The 22,363-nt window shown below is 46.6% G+C and overlaps 1 protein-coding gene across 1 annotated transcript in view; it reads left to right on the forward strand.

Moving 5' to 3' along the window:
* The window catches only part of LOC146839169 (uncharacterized), a 41,037-nt gene extending 29,847 nt beyond the window's left edge, over window positions 1-11,190 (forward strand). Inside the window, exon 2 of the mRNA XM_085603165.1 lies at window positions 669-11,190. Coding sequence (XP_085459291.1) covers window positions 1,386-3,134 — 1,749 coding nt within the window. The 5' untranslated portion in view covers window positions 669-1,385 and the 3' untranslated portion in view covers window positions 3,135-11,190. The remainder of the gene's footprint in view (window positions 1-668) is intronic.
* Window positions 11,191-22,363: the final 11,173 nt, after the last annotated feature.

Raw genomic sequence — 22,363 nt, forward strand, 5'->3', positions numbered from 1 at the left:
AATTTTCTTTCCAGCAAATAACGTAAAAGTAATGTGAAACAGCGCATAGCACTGCTGCGCATTATTTCACACCATGGGGGCCTGCCAAGGGGGGCGCATGGGCGTTCCCGTGCCACCACCCAAGGTTTCTCACGCTAAACCCAATCTACCACATACAGTAGATTGGGTTTAGCGAGAGAAAACTGCGCCCTTTTAAACTAGGCGCAAGGAAGGAGAAATGCTTTCATTTCTACTTCCTTTTCCGACTTTGCATGCGTGCTGCACTGTGCAGCACACATACAAAGAGGGAAAAGCTTTCCCTTGTGTCTGGCATAGTATTGTGTACAGGAAGGGTGTCCTTCCTGTACAAAGCCAATGCTGGACTCACACACACACACACACACACTAGCGCTCTGGTGCTAAGGTGTGTGCATGGCGCAGGGCCGCTGTAATCAGCACCGGCACAAGGGAAAGGGAAGGAGAGAGCCATACCATATCTTTGAAAATATGGTGCTCTCCGGCTCCCCCCCTGTCGCACAGCGCAGCGCAGCCTCGCGGGGGGCTGCACTGCATTGCGTGGAGATTTGGTAAATCTCCCTCGAAATGTCTTCTACAACCATTTAAACACTGTGAATTCTCATTCCATTATGTTTCAATTTAGTAATTTTAAATATCTTTACATCCAACAGAAAACAGCCTTGAATGTATGAAATGACCATCAATAATGAAGCGAATGCGATAAATCTTCAATAATAGCAGAAATAATGAGCTACAGTATTCAGGAAAACATCAGCGCAGTCGGCGACAGAGGAACCTGCACACAAACTGACAGATCCCGGATATAGCATCGAGGGCAGTTCAGTGATTGTAAGAGTCTGAGCTGTGCACCTCCATGCCACAAGACGAAGAAATGACCTTAGGAAAATTAAGTCAACAACAATAACAAACCGCTTCCTTTATAAATAAGTGTCCAATACCAGCTTTGATCATTGGATCGGTATGATGTGATTACCGGAGTGCTCTGTTTTCTAAAATGACGACAAGCCATCATTCAGTGCTCTAGGTGAATTGTAAACTCTTTCAGGCCAAACCACAGCAACCAGAGAAAAGCACAACAGAGCGGAGCCAGACAACTGACGGGTAGAGGAAAGAGTTGTTCTTGTATCTACAATACAACAGACTGTCCCAATTTGCACCGGCCAGAAGGAAGATACATCTTTACCCGCAAGCGTGCATAGCCATAAACCAATCTAAAGGCACAATCACCTACAAAGACACCTTCTACGTGTTAGGAGTGTGGCAAATATTTGGTTGCTATTGCATTTTATCGTTAAAACAGGAATCAAACATGCAAAATACTGCACACATATAAAGTGTGTGAGAAAAACACAAGTGCTTTATCAGCCATGTTGGCCCATCAGGAAATACAGTCATGGGATGTAGACAAATATATACCCAACCCACAGACACTAGCCAAGAAAGAAGAATCATACACCTGCAGCAAGAGCTTTAGTTTGACATCACTACTCAAGCTTCAACAAACGTACACAGAACAAAAACAATTCAAGTGCAATGAATGTGTCAAGAGCTTTAGTAGGTTATCAAGCCTCCAAACACATCAGCGAACACACACTGGGGAAAAACCATTCAAGTGCAGTGAATGTGTCAAGAGCTTTAATAGGTTATCAGAACTACAAAGACACCAGCGAACACACACAGGGGAAAAGCCATTCAAGTGCAGTGAATGTGTGAAGAGATTTAATAGGTTATCAGAACTACAAAGACACAAGCGAACACACACAGGGGAAAAGCCATACCATTGCACTGAATGTGGGAAGAGCTTTAGTCAGTTATCAAGCCTTCAAATACATCAGCGAACACACACAGGGGAAAAACCATTCAAGTGCAGTGAATGTGTAAAGAGCTTTAGTCACTTATTAAACCTCCAAACACATCAGCGAATACACACAGGGGAAAAACCATTCAAGTGCAGTGAATGTGCAAAGTGCTTTAGTCAGTTATCACACCTTCAAAGACATAATCAAACACACCCAGGGGAAAAACCATTCAAGTGCAATGAATGTGCAAAGTGCTTTAGTCAGTTATCAAGCATTCAAAGACATAATCAAATACATCCAGGGGAAAAGCAATTCAACTGTAGTGAATGTGTGCAGAGCTTTAGTAGGTTATCAGACCTACAATGTCATCAGCGAACACACACGGATGAAAAACCCTATCATTGTAGTGAATGTGACAGTAGTTTTCGTGACTCTTCAGCATTAAGGTATCATCAGCGAACTCACACTGGAGAAAAACGATTTAAGTGCAATGAATGTGCAAAGTGCTTTAGTGAGTTATCAAGCCTTCAAAGACATCAGCGAACACACACAGGGGAAAAGCCATTGAAGTGCAGTGAATGTGTGAAGAGCTTTAGTCAGTTATCAGACCTACAAAGACACCAGCGAACACACACAGGGGAAAAACCATTCAAGTGCAGTGAATGTGTGAAGAGCTTTAGTCGATTATCACACCTTCAAACTCATCAGCGAACACACACAGGGGAAAAACCATTCAAGTGCAGTGAATGTGCAAAGAGCTTTAGTCAGTTATCAGACCTAAATAGTCATCAGCGAACACACACGGGGGAAAAACCCTATCATTGTAGTGAATGTGACAGTAGTTTTCACAGCTCTTCAGCATTAAGGAATCATCAGCGAACTCACACAGGAGAAAAACCATTCAAGTGTAATGAATGTGGGAAGAGCTTTAGTCGATTATCAAACCTCCAAACACATCAGCGAACACACACAGGGGAAAAACCCTATCATTGCAGTGAATGTGACAGTAGTTTTCGCTTCTCTTCAGTATTAAGGAATCATCAGCGAACACACACAGGAGAAAAACCATTCAAGTGCAGTGAATGTGCAAAGTGCTTCAGTAAGTCATCACACCTACAAAATCATCAGCGAACACACACAGGAGAAAAGCCATTTAAATGCAGTGAATGTGGGAAGAGCTTTAGTCAATTAGAAAATCTACAAACACATCATCGAACACACACAGGGGAAAAACCATACCATTGCAATGAATGTGAAAGCATTTTTAGTCGTTACTCAGCATTAAGGATTCATCAGCAAACACACACAGGGGAATAGCCATTCAAGTGCAGTGAATAGGCAGAGTGCTTTAGTCACTTATCAAACCTCCAAACCCATCAGCGAATACACACAGGAGAAAACCCCTATCATTGTAGTGAATGCGACAGTCGTTTTAACTTCTCTTCAACATTAAGGTATCATCAGCAACCTCACACAGGAGAAAAACCATTCAAGTGCAGTGAATGTGTGAAGAGCTTTAGTCGATTATCAGAGCTACAAAGTCATCAGCGAACACACAGGGGAAAAACATAGAAGAGCACTGAAAGTGTGAAGGGCTTTTGTCAATTTTCGATCCCACACAGCCCTCAGTGAATACACTCCTTCATTTAACTCACATGGAAATAATCCTAGAGATGCAGAGACTCCCGAAAGAACTTAAGAACATCAAAAATAATATCGACCCATCTGAGGACATAGACAAGAGCAGAACAGTGCAGTTATTGTGAGAGGAATGAATTACGGAAAAAGATGAAATTCAAATTATGTGGGACCTTTAAATACCAGATGGTAAAGAAGAAAAACAGATAACAGTATTTGCAGAATTATAAAAGTGTTGTGTCCAGTGATTGTTCACTTCTGTAGACATTGAAAGCGACATGATACACCAGGATACACAGTGGGAGATGATCACAATGTGGACTAAAAGAAAAGAAACATTCTTGATTTTTATTTGGTGAGGAATCGATACAAAGAAAAACATTCAATCGCACCTTTTCACACTACCTGTAAAAGCAACACCGAACAATACTGGAACTAACAACAGTACTTTCAGCTATCTTGTCGGATTAAAACCTATAAACCCAACACACCCAGAGTGGACATGTTGTCAGGGCTCTGGAGATGGTAAACTTCTCTGCGAAGGTTTTTTTTTTAGTATGGCTATTAATAATGCTAGCTCAATTGCAGGGCTTCTGTTGTATAGACCCCCTGCCCGGCAAGTGCCTTCCTTGATGATCTAGCAGAGACAGTGCCCCCTTATAGTCATACGCGTGATAACATGTTTACTAATAGTGCCCAGGTAGAAGCTCTGCTACCTGTGCCTATAGTATGGTCTGACCACTTTGTCCTCCCTTTCACGCTCACTAACACTAGAAAGGCCCCCTGCAGTTCCGGAAAGCGTTCTGCGCCTTTTATGGTTCGGAAATGGGATGCGCTAAGTGCGGTTGCCTTTGGGGACAAGCTGGTGTCAAGTATCCCAGTTTTAGGGACTGAAGTACAAACAGCTGAGGGGCAAGTCTCTCTTTGGATCAAGGAGGCAGTTGATTCTGTTATACCCCTGAAAGCAGTTAAAAGTACCCGTAGAACTCCTTCGGCGAAATGGTTTCCGGTGGAGCTAGCTCTCCTTAAAACTGATTGTAAGCACCTCGAACGCCGATGGAGGGGGAACTATCTTAATGGGAATAGGGTGCTATACTTGGCTGCTCTCAAGTTGTATCACCACCACATCAGGCGAGTACGGAGTGATGTTTGAAAGTAATGGGGTGTAACATTCATCTTCAACTTTCAATGAATGTGCAAAGTGAGTGACGCCAACTGACCGAAGGGATTTTGAAGATGAAGGATATTGTCTCCACATTCACTGTTTGCAGACGGGCTTTACATTATTATCGTTAACTCACATCATAATTCAGAAGTGGTGGGAACTTACTGTTTCTTTTCATGTAACATTATTGCTACAGCCATAGCAAGAATTTTTCAGATTTGCGCTTTTTGTTTGTCAGACAATGAGTAACCAGATCATAGTGACTCGTGGCAGAGGCGATGTCGTGAAATCATTGTGTGCGCGCTACGATGAAGCAATCGTTTTATAAGCATCGTGGGAGCAGTTCACACTGAAATACACCAAATGCTGCTTTAATTACAAAAAAAGCTGTGCCTTTCAATTCTTACGCGCGTGGGTTAGTGCCATCTATAACCAGAAAAATATCACCATTTCTTTTGAGATGGGCAGAGGCGCAACTAGAGCCAAATTACGAGGAGGTTGTGGGCTAATAAAAATTTCGGGGGGGTTGGGGGTTGGTAATTCTTGCAGCATTCTGCAGAGTGAAGATGCAGGGTCAGAAGAGGTTGTAACGCAACTGGTGCTCATGTAAAGCGCTGTGATACCTCCGGCTCTTGTTGGCGCTATATAAAACATAATAATAATACATGCCAGATTTTCACGATAGCGATGTAGGAAAAATTCACACACCAAGTATAACTGGAACTCCTTAACATGGTCAGTACAGTACAGAAAATCTGGCACTGATGTGTCACTCCTGGGCATGGGTTAGAAGAACTTGCTGAGGCTCTCCCTCCATTTAACCATGAAAAACCAAGAAGCTACCGTAGGATGCCCAGCAGGCCCTTGAGCTCCGTACAGTGCCTGCTAGAGGGGTTCCCTGACATACTGGGGTGCCAGAAAGCATCACCGCGGCACAGAGCAACCCATGTCAGCACTCGTGCTTACAAGGGGCGACCAGATCCAAGTGCGTCCCCCAGTCCCCGCCTACACAGCTTACCCGGCACTTTTCCAAAGCGTAGAAATTAATTACATGTATTTCTTCGTGTTTGTTTTAATTTTAAGCAGCAGAGCAGCCTTGTTATTAAGCATTAGAGCGGTCCACACTTCCTGGCTCTGTAAGGCCATCTTCCAGTATTTTTGTGCATTTTAATTTCAAAAGCCAAACAGGACAAATTGAGTGAATTGACCCATACATCCACGAAAGGCCGTAGACAGACAGATCAAGCGCACCAAGAAACTCGTACTCTTAAACAAGATACTTCAGCTGAGGCAGAGGCGCAACTAGAGCCAAATTTCGGGGGGTTCTAAGAAAACATTTCGGGGGGCTAATTCTTCAAGCAATTGGCAGAGTGAAGATGCAGGGGCTCTACAAAGGGGTGAAAGAACAACAAGGCCTTGTTAACTAAATTGTCTTTTAAAGACCTGGGAAGTACTCGGGTGCGGCTGAAGTAAGACGGACGCCAGACCACAACAGCTCCTCTCCCCCCAATGTGATCCAGGCAGGGGGCCTAGTGTTGCTCTGGCCCTAAGGGTGTCCAATGTCAGATGTACACATGTAAGGCGCTCTGATACCTCCGGCCCTTTTTTGCGATATATAAAACACTCCCCCCTAAAAATGTAATAATAATACATGCCAGATTTTCACGATAGCTATGTAGCAAAAAAATAACACACCAATTATAAATGGAAAATACTGGGGTGCCAGAAAGCATCACTGCGGCACAGAGCAACCCATGTCAGAACTCCTGCTTACAAGAGGCAACCAGATCCATGTGTGTCCTCCAGTCCCCGCCTACACAGCATACCCAAAGCGTAGAAATTAATTAATTGTATTTCTTTGAGTTTGTTTTAATTTTACTTCCAGTGTTTTTGTGCATTTTAATTTCAAAAGCCAAACAGGACAAACTGAGTGAATTGACCCATACATCCACGAAAGGCCGTAGACAGACAGATCGAGTGCACCAAGAAACTCGTACTCTTAAACTTTCGGGAAAGTGGAGCTGCAGGGGCTCTAAGAAGGGGTGAGAAAACAACAACGCTTCACTAACAAGCAAATGGTCTTTTAAAGACCTGCGAAGTACTCGGGTACGGCTGTGTGTGTGCCTGGGAAGCTGTCTCATCCCGGGCTGACACACATGACGCGGGAGGGGGTGGGGCTGAAGCCCTTTGAGTTGCGCGCCTGATCTGAGGCCCTTGGATTTGCAGTGATGATACTTCATTCTACCCAAGCCTGGCACACTCTTTCTAAAATGCTGCATTTTTTGCCTTTCTGAAACGGAGCAAGTAGGTCCAGCAGTTACACAGTAAGCACTGCAGACCGAGACACCTATGGTGCAGAGGGACAGAGTAGGCAAATGACCTAACCTCCAGCGTGCCCAATAATGAGTAACACTTGGTGCTCGAATGCCCTTAGGCCAATTTCACGCTACGACACAAATAGGCCAACCCTTCACACACACAGAACTTACCTGCTGGGTGTTGGAGCACTTGGAGCACTGGCAGTCGTCGTCTCGACGTCGTGGCGGTCGGAAGTGTGGTGCGGTGTGTGGGGCCAGACAAAGTCTGGGCAGTATTTTCAATGGGACCTGGCCCCATCCACCAACCTTGACAACCAATGTGTCTCCCCGAATTTAATGGGGGTGACTCAAATTTGGAGCTGCTTCTTTCTCGGGATGAAATTGCAGCTTGGTTTGTAACGCTTTGGTTCCATCAAGTGGCCAAGTGGTGCAACAACGATGAAAATCAGTGACACTCGGGTTAAACCGGGTCAGCTGATTTTCATCCGGTAGGGTACTGTCGGGCAGAGTCGGTTTTATCCGATTTCCGAACAGCCTAATTATTGTTAACAAATGCCACTGCAGTATATGTAATGAACTAAAGCGAAGCACAGGTGTTCAAGAAGTAACCTATTGTTAGATATAAAAGAGCATATACCTTGTTTTTAAGTAACGTTTGCTCCATCTTTTACACACTGTTTTCGGTTGATGGATCAGCTGGTGCCTCAGTGTGACCCGTGGCTCCTCTCCGACTTGGCTCTCCCTATTCATTTTGTGCCTTGCCAAACTCTACTTTTTACCAGAATTGAGCCACTGTAAGCAGCAGACTCTGTTTGAAGGATGTGGTGAAATAGCGAAATCCCACATCAAAAGCATATATGTGCCAGGACAATCTGTTGCACTCCCAGCAACTCGTCTTCCACACTGATTGTCCCTTGGTCTCAAATGTTCTGAAGGATTTGTCGTATGAATGCCAGAAGTGGCAGTGACATTCATGAAGCGAAAGCTAACAGGAGTGTGTGGGAGATAGAGAGGAGGAGAGATAAAGAGCGCGAGAGAGACTAAGAAAAGGGGAGAAAAAGAAAGAGAAATGGAAGGAGGGGGAACGGCAGGTGATTTGTATTCACCTAAAAATAGAAGAAGCAGCCGAATACATGTCAATATGTGACATCACCAGAGAAACGGGCTGAACACCTGTGAATTTATATATTTATTTTTAATACCTATAGACCCATGTCATGCCAATAAACAGGGCACAAGTAAGGAAAATAGTGATGGAGCCCATTATCATATGCAAATCACAATGACGTCACATGTAGTGATGTCACAAGAAGTGATGTCAGGCCCTTATAATAATTTTCACATGAAAGGTCGACGGCCTGTTTTAAAAACAAAAAATAAGAAACATAAAATAATGTAAAAAGGTTTTGGTTTCAGTTTTTAAACATCACGTGTTTTTCCCACTATCAGTTTGTAACTAAACGTGGAAATGACTGAAAGTGTAAATATTTCTAAACAGATATGTGGAACTTGGAAATTACATTTTTAAACAGTTTTCAGCGAATAAATAAAATGTGCTTTTAATTTGCGTTTGTTTCCTGACGTTGTTCTTTATCCAGCCCCTAAGCCCCAAAGTGTTTCACATTTACAGTGTATTAAGCAACAGAAGGGCTCATTTTGTCTAGATCTTTGTTCCTCTCTTGCGCCACTCACACAAAAAAATAAAGGGGACTAATGGGCTCTGTTCCGGTCCGGGATGCTCAAACCGGCATGCCGGACCGGAACAGAGCCCATTAGTAGGAGTTTTGCCGACGTCTGTCCGTGGTAATAAACATAGTGGAGCTGGTAAAGTTTTTTACGGATAGAACCTTGGCGCAACATATGCAGCCATTTGAGTCTACTCCTATTTGTGCAAAAGAAATGACACAAAAAGTCCTGTTAATGACAATAATTCTCTTCCCTGCACAGACAGTACACTGTTCCAATATTTGGAGGCATTGCTAAAGGCAGAACGTTTGAATTGTCGAACTTGAAACTATTTCCCCACTGGCTTGGTAGCTACAGATTAACCCATTTGGTTTTGAGATTCATTTTATAACAAGTACTGGTCCTATAGAAGGTGGTGTTGCCACTGAAACGCGCGTAGACCAACACATCACCCATGAGGAACGGCCCCTGTGAGGCCGTGACATCACAAACAACTGATGTTTAATACCTTCCAGTAGAGAACTGTTTTCTATTTAGGCATTTGTGGGACCACTCATGAAACTCTTCTTCTTTTAACTTAGGTACTAAGCAATTGTCTACCTTCTCCCTTCAACGTTAGTATTCTCACGCGTATGGTGTAGGGACACATATGTTCATGACTATCACTTTACAAGTTGATCCTATGGCAGTCTCCCCCTTCTGGGCTCATGTGCTTCCATTCCCTTTTATAGCTATTGTGCATGACTTGTCTCTTCCCTATAAATTTTGGTTCCCATTACATCCGTTCCCCTACTCAGCTTGCCATTGATTATGTGTAATGCTCAAGAGTCTTTCATTTTCTCCATTGTACTAAATATAGGATTTTGCGCTTAGTGTTTTTGTGTTAAGAATTAACATGTCATTTTGCTTAAGTATATTTATTTTCGTTGCATTTCATCTTACCACCTTTTGATGTCACCCCAACACCAATATTCACCACTTGTTAGTATTGTTTCTCATTTTCATTCCACAATGGTTCTTTTGCTCTCTCCCTTGTGCAGTCAGGATTTTTACCCCACGGGGCCTGTCTCCATACTAAGTCACATTTACAATTGTCTGTCCACTTTTCTTCCTAGGGTTTCCACGTGCTATTGGTGGTCCCCATACACATTTCCCCATTATTGTGTTTATCTTGGTTTTTGCAACAACTAATTCCATGATTTTCTATTATTTTACTATATGTTTTGTATCTTCCCCAGCCCTGAAGAAGTCACAGGTTACTTCCCTTATGTGACGAAATACCTGTTGGCTGGTTGTTTTTCTTTGTTGCATTATAAAATACATTTGCATATTATACTGGTGTCGACCACAGATATTCATACAATACGAGACATTTCAACCATTGTTATAACCTTATTATGTGTGCCCAGGACTGTGCTTTCAGTATGGGCATATACTCTGAGCAAACGAGATATGCGGTCGATTTTATTCTAGCTAAGAGCGGTGGTGCTTGCGCAATAATAGGGGAGCAGTGTGTGGTCGGTATCACGAATAAGTAAAGGAATATCACTCTGTATATTTTAGACATTTTGTAAAATGTTCGAGGAATGGAAAGCGGTAATTTGAGTTGCTCTTTATTTGGTGGTTGGGGTTGAATTCTAGAAAAGGTGATATATTTCATTGTTCTTTTAATTTGTTCCTGTGTCTTGATTCAGTGTCTTCCCTTATGCTGCTAATACTGTGCTACTTATTTCTCTCCCAAAAGGATTTCAGTTCATGATATTAATGCAACTATAATGCTTCTAAAGAAGCTTGATAATGTTATGCAAAGAGATGAGGGTGTTTTTGGTTCAACTACTTCTCTTGCAGGTTCTGTTCCTGATGTTACTCGTACTACTTATGTTTAGTGTCATTTTCTTCCATACGTTTGCTATGCATATATACATATATTCGTATTCGACATGTTATCGCCTGTATTCATCTATTGTCTCTACTTCTAGAATTGTAACAACCTTTACCTGATAGCAAGAATAAAGATGTCCGTGTTAGCTAATAAATGCTGTTAGAGTTGAAAAGTATTACTGCCATATTACTCGTATTTTACCTGATATTATGTTAGCATTTAAGTAGCTATTTCATAATATATTCTTGCTGTATGCATATGCAATTAAAAAGTGCAGAGGTTACGTTAGTTAGGTTGACATCTGTTCCACCATTTTAGCTTTCGAAGACGCCATTTTGTATTATAATCAAAACTTTTACTTGAAACCTTTACCAGAAATGGTCCTTGGTAAGTTTAGTTTCTCAAAGGTTAAATCTTGCTCATTAATGCATGCCTTTTCTGTTACATAGAGGCCTTCTCCCACCTGTCTAGTGGGGAGTATAAGATAGACGACCTTGGGCAGTAGATAACTTGTAGATAACTTGTGCCAGGCTGTGGAATCGAAACGTATGTTCTGTACCCCCATTGTATTACAGCTACCAGTAACTTTATGACTGTAAGAGTCAGTCCCTCGTCAGACATCATAGGAGGATGGTCAGATTGGATTCCAGCGCAGTGTACTTTGTGAATAAACTAGTTTGCTTGTATTCTCTACTGTGTCATCGACTCATTCATTCTTCGAAGGTTAGAGGAGGGCGAGAGTGACCTGGGTGGCCCTAGTTTGGTCACTTCCTTCACTACATTTGCTCTTTTCTTTTCCTGGTCGCCACCTCCCTCCATGATGTTCATTCTTCAATGTGAAGAGCCAGGTTTCTGATGCCATCAGGTTACTGCCTCTATTGGCAGTGCTCTAAAAGGAACTACTGAACTGCAGGTACTCATTCTCTAGAGTACCTGCTTGCCGCTCAGACGTGCCGTATTCCCCCATTAAAGGTATCCTTCCAGTACTGAGAAGTGCATGTGCTGTCCCTTGTGAATGAAAGAGGTGCAGGTGTGTCCCTTGTGAATGAAAGAAGTGCAGGTGCTGTCCCCTGTGAATGAAAGAAGTGCAGGTGTGTCCCTTGTGAATGAAAGAAGTGCAGGTGCTGTCCCTTGTGAATGAAAAGAGTGCTGGTGCTGTCCCTTGTGAATGAAAGAAGTGCAGCTGCCATCACTTGTGAATGAAAGAAGTGCAAGAGATGTCCCTTATGAATGAAAGAAGTGAAGGTGCTGCCCCTTGTGAATGAAAGAAGTGCAGGTGCGTCCCTTGTGAATGAAAGAAGTGCCGGTGCAGTCCCTTATGAATGAAAGAAGTGCAGGTGCTGTCCCTTGTGAATGAAATTAGTGCAGGTGCTGGCCCCTGTGAAAGAAAGAAGTGCAGGTGTGTCCCTTGTGAATGAAAGAAGTGCCGGTGCTGTCCCTTATGAATGAAAGAAGTGCAGGTGCTGTCCCTTGTGAATGAAATTAGTACAGGTGCGGTCCCCTGTGAATGAAAGAAGTGCAGGTGCTGTCCCTTGTGAATGAAAGAAATGCAAGTGTCTCCCTTGTGAATGAAAGAAGTGCTGGTGCTGTTCCTTGTGAATGAAAGAAGTGCTGGTGCTGTCCCTTGTGAATGAAAGAAGTGCAGGTGCTGTCCCTTGTGAATGAAAGAAGTGCAGGTGCTGTGAAAGAAGTGCAGGTGCTGTCCCTTGTGAAAGAAAGAAGTGCAGGTGTCTCCATTGTGAATGAAAGAAGTGCAGGTGCTGTCCCCTGTGAATGAAAGAAGTGCAGGGGTCGTTCCCTGTGAACGACAGAAGTGCAGGTGCAGTCCCCGGTGAATGAAAGAAGTGTAGGTGCTGTCACAAAGAAGTGCAGGTGCTCTCCCTTGCGAATGAAAGAAGCACAGGTGCTGTCCCTTGTGAATGTAAGAAGTGCAGCTGCTGTCCCTTGTGAATGAAAGAAGTTCAGGTGCTGTCCCCTGTGAATGAAAGATGTGCAGGTGCTGTCCCCTGTGAATGAAAGAAGGGCAGGTCCTGTCCCTTGTGAATGAAAGAAGTGCTGGTCCTGTCCCTTGTGATTTTAAGAAGTGCCGGTCCTGTCCCTTGTGAATGAAAGAAGTGCAGGTGTGTCCCTTGTGAATGAAAGAAGTGCAGGTGCTGTCCCTTGTGAATGTAAGCAGTGCAGCTGCTGTCCCTTGTGAATGAAAGAAGTTCAGGTGCTGTCCCCTGTGAATGAAAGATGTGCAGGTGCTGTCCCCTGTGAATGAAAGAAGGGCAGGTCCTGTCCCTTGTGAATGAAAGAAGTGCTGGTCCTGTCCCTTGTTATTTTAAGAAGTGCCGGTCCTGTCCCTTGTGAATGAAAGAAGTGCAGGTGTGTCCCTTGTGAATGAAAGAAGTGCAGGTGTGTCCCCTGTGAATGAAAGAAGTGCAGGTCCTGTCCCGTGTGAAAGAAAGAAGTGCAGGTGCCGTACACTGTGAATGAAAGAAGTGCAGGTGCTGTCACAAAGAAGTGCAGGTGCTCTCCCTTGCGAATGAAAGAAGTGCAGGTGCTGTCCCTTGTAAATGAAAGAAGCACAGGTGCTGTCCCTTGTGAATGAAGGAAGTGCAGGTGCTGTCCCTTGTGAATGTAAGAAGTGCAGCTGCTGTCCCTTGTGAATGAAAGAAGTTCAGGTGCTGTCCCCTGTGAATGAAAGATGTGCAGGTGCTGTCCCCTGTGAATGAAAGAAGGGCAGGTCCTGTCCCTTGTGAATGAAAGAAGTGCTGGTCCTGTCCCTTGTGATTTTAAGAAGTGCCGGTCCTGTCCCTTGTGAATGAAAGAAGTGCAGGTGTGTCCCTTGTGAATGAAAGAAGTGCAGGTGTGTCCCCTGTGAATGAAAGAAGTGCAGGTCCTGTCCCTTGTGAATGAAAGAAGTGCAGGTGCCATCCCTTGTGAATGAAAGAAGTGCAGGTGTGTCCCTTGTGAATAAAAGAAGGGCAGGTGTGTCCCTTGTGAATGAAAGAAGTGCATTTGCTGTCCCCGGTAAATGAAAGAAGTGCAAGTGCTGTCCTTTGTGAATGATAGAAGTGCCCACTGAGATGGCCGCTAGGTTGGGATAATCATATCCATTGCACGAGTGCGAAAGGATATGAATATCCCAACATAGCGGCCATCTCCATGGGCAAAGGGGCACCCTCGCCATTGCACCAGTACGGAGAGATATGAATATCACAACATAGCGGCCATCTCCATGGGCGACGGGACACCCTCGCCAATGCACCAGTGCGGAAGGATATGAATATCCCAACATAGCAGCCATCTCCGTGGGCGACGGGGCACCCTCGCCGTTGCACCAGTGCGGAAGGATATGAATATCCCAACATAGCGGCCATCTCAGTGCACGACGGGGATCCCTCTGCATTGCATCAGTGCGGAAGGATATGAATATCACAACATAGCATGCATCTTCGTGGGCGACAGGGTACCCTCGCCATTGCACCAGTGCGGAAGGATATGAATATCCCAACATGGCAGCCATCTCCATAGGCTAAGGGGCATCTTCGCGATTGCACCAGTGCTGAAGGATATGAATTTCCCAAAATAGAAGCCATCTCCATAGGCTACGGGGCACCCTTGCCATTGCACCAGTGCGCAAGGATATGAATATCACAACATAGCAGCCATCTCAATGCGCGACAGGGCACCCTAGCCATTGTACCAGTGTGGAAGGATATTACTATCCCAACATAGCAGCCATCTCCATGGGTGACGGGGAACCCTCGCCATTGCACCAGTGCGCAAGGATATGAATATCCCAACAAAGCAGCCATCTCCATGGACGACAGGCACCCTCGCCAATGCACTAGTGCAGAAGGATATGAATATCCCAACATAGCAGCCATCTCCGTAGGCGATGGGGCACCCTCGCCATTGCACCAGTGCGGAAGGATATGAATTCCCCAACATAGCAGCCATCTCTGTAGGCGACGGGGCACCCTCGCCATTGCACCAGTGCGGAAGGGTATGAATACCCCAACATAGCCGCCATCTCCGTGGGCGACAGGCACCCTTGCCATTGCACCAGTGCAGAAGGATATGAATATCCCAACATTGCGGCCATCTCATTGCGCGACGGGGAACCCTCGGCATTGCACCAGTGCGCAAGTATATGAATATCACAACATAGCAGCCATTTCCATACGTGACGGGGCACCCTCGCCAATGCACCACTGCGGAAGGATATGAATATCCCAACATAGCAGCCATCTCTGTAGGCTACGGGGCACCCTCACCATTGCACCAGTGCGGAAGTGTTTAATATCCCAACATAGCAACCATCTCCGTAGGCGATGAGGCACCCTCGCGATTGCACCAGTGCGGAAGGATATGAATATCTCAACATAGCAGCCATCTCCATGGGTGACGGGGCACCCTCGCCCTTGCACCAGTGCGCAAGGATATAAATATCCCAACATAGCAGCCATTTCCGTAGGCGACGGGGAACCCTCGCCATTGCACCTGTGCGGAAGGGTATGAATGTCCCAATATAGAAGCCATCTAAATAGGCGACTGGGCACCCTCGCCATTGCACCAGTGCGGAAGGGTATGAATATCCCAACATAGCAGCCATCTACATGGGCGACGGGTAACCCTTGCCCTTGCACCAGTGCGGAAGGATATGAATATCCCAACATAGCAGCAATCTCAGTTGGCGACAGGGCACCCTCGCCATTGCACCAGTGCAGAAGGATTTGAATATCCCAACATAGCGGCCATCTCCATGGGCGATGGGGCACCCTTGCCCTTGCAACAGTGTGCAAGGATATGAATATCACAACATAGCAGCCTTCTCAGTGGGCGACTGGGAACCCTCACCATTGCACCAGTGTGGAGGGACATAAATATCCACAATAGCAGCCATTTCTGTGTGCAACGGGGCACTCTCACCATTGCACCAGTGCAGAAGGATATGAATATACCAACATAGTGGCCATTTCCCTGTTGGCGATGGGGCACCCTTGCCATTGCACCAGTGCAGAAGGATATGAATATACCAACATAGCGGCCATCTCCATGGGCGACCGGGCACACTTGCGATTGCACCAGTGCGGAAGGATATAAATAACCCAACACAGTAGCCATCTCCGTAGGCGACGGGGCACCCTCGCCATTGCACCCGTGCGGAAGGATTTAATATCCCAACATAGCAGCCATCTCCGTAGGTGATGGGGCATCCTCGCCATTCCACCAGTGCGGAAGGATATGAATATCCCAACATAGCAGCCATCTCCGTAGGTGACGGGGCACCCTCGCCATTGCACCAGTGTAGAAGGGTTTAATATCCCAACATAGCAACCAGCTCCGTAGGCGGCGGAGCACCCTTGCCCTTGCACCAGTGCGGAAAGATATAAATATCCCAACATACCAGCAATCTCAGTGGGCGACAGGGCACACTCGCCATTGCACCAGTGCAGAAGGATTTGAATATCCCAACATAGCAGCCATCTCATTGCGCGACGGGGAACCCTCGCATTGAACCACTGCGCAAGAATATGAATATCAGAACATAGCAGCCATTTCCCAAGCCGACGGGGCACCCTCGCCAATGCACCACTGCGGAAGGATATGAAAATCCCAACATACCAGCCATCTCCGTAGGCTACGGGGCACCCTCGCCTTGCACCAGTGCGCAAGGATATGAATATCCCAACATAGCAGCAATCACAGTTGGTGACTGGCACCCTCGTCATTGCACCAGTACAGAAGGATTTGAATATCCCAACATAGCGGCCATCTCAGTGCCCGACGGGGAACCCTCGCCATTGCACCAGTGCGGAAGGATATGAATATCACAACATAGCAGGCATCTCCATGGGCGACAGGGCACCCATGCCATTGACCCAGTGTGGAAGGGTATGAATATCCCAACATAGCAGCCATCTCTGTGGATGACGGGGCACCCTCGTCATTGCACCAGTGCAGAAGTATATGAATATCCCAACATAGCACCCATCTCCATAGGCTACTGGGCACCCTCGCCATTGCACCAGTGTGCAAGAAAATGAATATCACAACATAGCAGCCATCTCCTTAGGCGACGGGGCACCCTCGCCAATGCACCAGTGCGGAAGGATATGAATATCCCAACATAGCAGCCATCTCTGTGGGCGACGGGCATCCTCACCATTGCACCAGAGAAGAAGGATATGAATATCTCAACATAGCAGCCATATCCGTGGGTGACAGGCACCCTCGCCATTGCACTAGTGCAGAAGGATATGAATATCCCAACATAGCGGCCATCTCATTGCGCGACGGGAAACCCTCGGCATTGCACCAGTGCGCAAGGATATGAATATCACAACATAGCAGCCATTTCCATAGGCGATGGGGCACCCTCGCCAATGCACCTCTGCGGAAGGATATGAATATCCCAACATAGCAGCCATCTTCGTAGGCTTCGGGGCACCCTCGCCATTGCACCAGTGCGAAAGGGTTTAATATCCTAACATAGTAGCCATCTCCGTAGGCGACGGGGCACCCACGCGATTGCATCAGTGCGGAAGGATATGAATATCTCAACATAGCAGCCATCTCCATGGGTGACGGGGCACCCTCGCCCTTGCACCAGTGCGCAAGGATATGAATATCCCAACATAGCAGCTAATTCCGTAGGTGACGGGGAACCCTCGCCATTGCACCAGTGCGGAAGGATGTGAATATCCCAACATTACAGCCATCTCCATGGGCGACGGAGCACCCATGCCCTTGCACCAGTGCGGAAAGAAATGAATATCCCAACATAGCAGCAATCTCAGTGGGTGACAGGGCACCCTCGCCATTGCAGCAGTGCTGAAGGATTTGAATATCCCAACATAGCGGCCATCTCAGTGCCCAACGGGGAACCCTCGCCATTGCACCAGTGTGAAAGGATATGAATATCACAACATAGCAGGCATCTCAGTGGGCAACAGGGCACCCTCGCCATTGCACCAGTGCAGAAGGATTTGAATAGCACAACATAGCGGCTATCTCAGTGCCCGACAGGGAACCCTCGCCATTGCACCAGTGCGGAAGGATATGAATAGCACAACATCAACATAGCAGGCATATCCATGGGTGACATGGCTCGCTCGCCATTGCACCAGTGCGGAAGAGTATGAATATCCCAACATAGCAGCCATCTCTGTAGATAACGGGGCACCCTCACCATTGCACCAGTGCAGAAGCATATAAATATCCCAACATAGCAGCCATCTCAGTGCGCGACAGGGAACCCTCACCTTTTCACCAGTGTGGAAGGATATGAATATCCCAACATAGCAGCCATCTACGTGGGCGACGGGGCACCCTCGCCATTCTACAAGTACGGAAGGATATGAATTTCCCAACATAGCGGCCATCTCCATGGGCGACGGGGCACCCTCGCCATTCCACCAGTGTGGAAGGATATGAATATCCCAACATAGCAGCCATCTCTGTGGATGACGGTGCACCCTCGCCATTGCACCAGTGTGGAAGGATATGAATATCCCAAAATAGCAGCCATCTCCGTAGGCGACGGGGCACACTTGCCAATGCACCGGTGCGGAAGGATATGAATATCCCAACATAGCGGGCATCTGAGTGGGCGACGGGGCACCCACGCCATTACACCAGTGCCGAAGGATATGAATATCCCAACATTGCAGTTACAAAACATAAGGACCCACCTCTAGAGGAGGTGGGGGGGAAGAGAAGAACCTGGGTTCACATATCTAGGGTGGTGGAGGGTGTGTATCCCACTTTGGTTGGACACACACTGTGTTTGTTTAAATACCCCTCACACACCAGAATTGCCCTTGGTGTCATGCTTCATCATAGGGGTCTTCCCGCCCCGCTGCGGGACGGGGCGTGCTACGACCTGCGACTACGCGGGAGCACTGATAATGTAGTGCTATGTGTGATGCAAAAGGGAGGGTCTGAAGTGGATGTAGGTAAGTGTATTAAAAAGGACCTCTTTAGACGTAAAAACTTTAGTAGGTCAAGGGAGGCTGGTACTGTTAAAAAGGTGGTGCGGAGATGTCCTGCGTAATGTGCGGATACTCCTAGTAGGTCAACATGTTTCGATGCAGCGAGGCATCTTCGTTAGGACAAGAACAAGATCCCTCCTGTATAGATAACGTGTACTTATTTTAATGACTATTGAAAATAAGTGAAAATGCAATTAATAACGCGGTTTCACAGCGGAACCGCGGGATGGACTCACATCGAGCCAGGGTTTTCAAAGGGCACCATTGAGTTACCTCGACCTATCCACCCGTTCAAAAGGTTCTTGAGGTATTGTCCTTCCATATACATAAACATACAAGTATACCATTAGGTATTGTATATTAATGCTTTATTAATTGCATTTTCACTTATTTTCAATAGTCATTAAAATAAGTACACCCCTTACTTTGTTATAGGCTACCTTTATCACTACCATTGCACACACATATAAAACCTATAAGTCACTCCTATGGCAGGCCTTAACAATCCTGAAGGCAGAGTGCTTGGTTTTTATGTGAGAGGGTGCCCCTGCATGAGCAGAGCCCCTCTGCAGCGTTCGGAGTACCTCCTCTGATGCTGTTTGTGGTGCAGCCTGACCATATACTCTTAAGTGCATTATAACCTCGCGGTAAATGCTAACTTTGGGATGGCTGCATGGAAACATGTCGTGTTTGGTGTCAAACACTTTGGAATACTACCCCCCCCCTCGCCAGTTCTTGCGGTGGGGGTAGCATTCCACCCTTCTAGAGGGAGAGACATGTTCACACTGGTCTAACCCGGTAGGACTTTCTACAGCCCTGGCATCACAAAATGGATGCCTCTGCCACAGACACAGGTCTGGCCTCCTGCTGCTGACCGAAACTCTGGCAGGGGAGGCCTGGACAATAGGTTTCCTGTCCCAGGGAGGTGTAACCACCTCTCCAGGCAGGCAGATGTGTATTGGGGATGGGCGGGAGCACTCTCTGGTGCTTTGAAGTCCCGCATTGGGGGCATACTTGGTGTCCCTGTGCATAGTCCAGTTCAAACCGGTTGCAGGGGCGCCCTGCCACTGCTCTGGCGCAAAACTGGACAAAGGAAATGGGTGTAACCACCCCTCTTTCTAAACCCTCCCATAGGTGGGTCCCTAGAGTATGTCCAACACCCAAACTTAGTATAAGTATGGGAACCCAGTCCTTGCGACTTTAGATTGCCCTGGACGAAACTCAGCAACATATATCCTGGACCTTCGATGTTCTACTTTGCTTAGAAGACTGAAGAAATCTCCCTTGGGGTCAAGGAGTGACTCCCCTGCTTGGCAGGCACCAAAGAAGCAACTATCCGGTCTGCAATTCTGAAGCTCCCGCCGGACGTCGAAGTCTCTGCATCACCAAAGGTGGATTTCCTGACTTCACCGAGGCTTCCCTGAGTCCACAGCAAAGCTGAGGCCCGATGCTATCGTGGGTGATGAGTAACCATGACCCCTGGGCACTGCGTACTATTGCTGGTACGTTGACTTCCTGTTTATCCTTGAAGTTCTGCTTTGGGCTCCGAGTAGCCCCAGCCTTGAGCACTGACTGCACTGAAGATCTCTACCTCCACTCCACGAGTGACCCATTGGCCAGGTTCCAGTGCGACCGCTCGAGGCTTCTTCACGATCACTAGCCCGTTGGCTAGTGGGTCCCCACGAAGGCAACTCCTCTTCTGCTTGGGCTTTCCTGGTTGCTCCAGACGTGCCCCGACTTACCTTTGCTGGGTGAGTCCCTCAGACCTTGCTGGTCTGCACCGATGTCCTTCTTCTCTTTCCACGAGACTTGCCGTTGCCAAGGCTTGTTGGGTCCAGTCTGGTCGCCGACATTGCAGCACTCGACAGACTTCGTGGGACAGCTCGAATCCGGCTCGTGGACTTCGTCGGCGCCTCCTGGATCTCCTGGCTGAAGAGTCAAGACACCCGTCAACTCACCTGAAGCACCCGACATCTGTGGGCATTGGTCCATCCTGCCCTCGGTCAATGGCAAGTGACCCAGACTCTGTCCCCTCTGCTTTCAGGTTCCTTCCATCCTAGATCCAGGCTTGGATCGCTCCGGACACTTCTCCTCTTCACGGCAGCAGCACTTCTTCGCCAGCTTCCATTGAAATCGACAACGCAACCCGACACCAAAGACATCTATGCACCCGGCTTCCCTGGGTGAGGTAACACGAGTACTCTGGTGCTGCCATGGGTGCTAGCCCTAGAACTGCCTAAGTCTAAAAGGGTTTGGTCCTGACTCGATTCTCAGTGTCCCTAATCTTTAAATTTCCAACCGCGACTTTGCCCATAGAAGCTAACGGGAACCCGCGGTTGTGTTTACACACTGCACACGGCCCCCGTGGGTCCCTTGTGTCACTACCTTGGGTGGTTGCTTGGTGTCCCATTGATTCTACAAGCTCTAGGCCTAGTGTCTAGTTCAGTCGTGGTTCTTATACCACTTTATTGGTATATGGTTTGGTACGCCCCTAGGGCCCAAACGTGTATTTGTGCTATTACTGTTGATAACTAACTTGTAAATTAAGTACTTCGAACTCCAGTCTCATAAAGAGACCAGAGGGGTGTGTTTTATCTTAAATACATATATTTTAAATATATACCTGGTGTGGTCGTCCTTTCATTTGGTCATTCAAGAGATTATAGACTGGTAGAACAAACTGCTTTACATTCCTTCAAGACTTAGCCTGAAGGCTGCTCTCCATAGCTACCACTAGGATAGCTTTCAGTAAAGGTTGTCTTTAACCTATTCACCATAAGGCGTTGTTTGGACTGATACAAGGTGTCCACTAGAACTAGTGGACAGCATATATCAGGCCAACTTCTCACATTGGTGTGCAGCGTGTGGGATTCCAGCTTGCTATTGTTTTACCAGATAATCTCAATTGAATTGATCAACTGAAAACCACTAACGGTACCTAAGGTACATATAATATCAAGTTTAGTATACAGTAAGTTCTACTGAACTTAGAGTTGTGTGTTAAGGGATAGCACACCCTTTCTACAACTCAAGAGAGTTTAGTAGGCCACACTAGTGTAGGTAGTGCAATATACCACACCACATTACAAATGTCTAGTCAGCCAGGAACCAGTGGGTCCCTGCCAATAGCCAGTGGGCTTCTCCCCTATAAATATGAGGATCTCTCCTTTGCACAGCTTAGGGTCTTATATTCCATTAGGAAGCTGAAGACAGGCAAAAGCCCAACCACCCAGCATTTAATAAAGATACTTAAGCTGGATGATATCTCAGGGCTTAGTGGGCCTGATGGGGTAGGCAGTGTGGGTGGGGCAGCAGCTGAGGGTGGGCCTAGGGGTGGAAACTCCCCTGACCCTACCTCTAATGCTGACCAGACTGATGACAATGATCAGAATCTGGTGAACCCAGCTCTCCTGGATGAGGATGAGGAGGATGACAACAATGATCCCTCCTTTATTCCTTCAGGCAGAGTTGAAAGTAGGCCTAGAAGGGATAGATCTCTCTCAAGGGGATCTGTCCTGTCTAACTCCTCTATAGGGACCTCTGTCTCTTCTCACAGAGAGACTGCTGAAGTATGAGCAAGACAAGTTCAACCTCAGAAAGCAGCAGATGGCCTTAGATAGGGAAGCCCTAGAGTTCTACAGAGCTAGTAAAAAGGAGGGACTCAAGTCCCTTGGTGGCAGCAATTTCCCTAGAGATAGGGAGAGGTCTTATGACCATAGAAACCTAAGTAAGATTGTCCCTCCCTACCAGAGTGGAGATGACATCCACAAATGGATAACTGCCTTGGAGAGGGCCTGTAAAGTACAGAAGGTCCCGAAGGTCCCTCAAGGTCAGTGGGCAGCAATCGTATGGCTCTCCTTTGCAGACAAAGG

The sequence above is a fragment of the Triturus cristatus genome, chromosome 4_2 (genome assembly GCF_964204655.1).
Source record: "Triturus cristatus chromosome 4_2, aTriCri1.1, whole genome shotgun sequence".
In the NCBI taxonomy this organism is placed as follows: domain Eukaryota; kingdom Metazoa; phylum Chordata; class Amphibia; order Caudata; family Salamandridae; genus Triturus; species Triturus cristatus.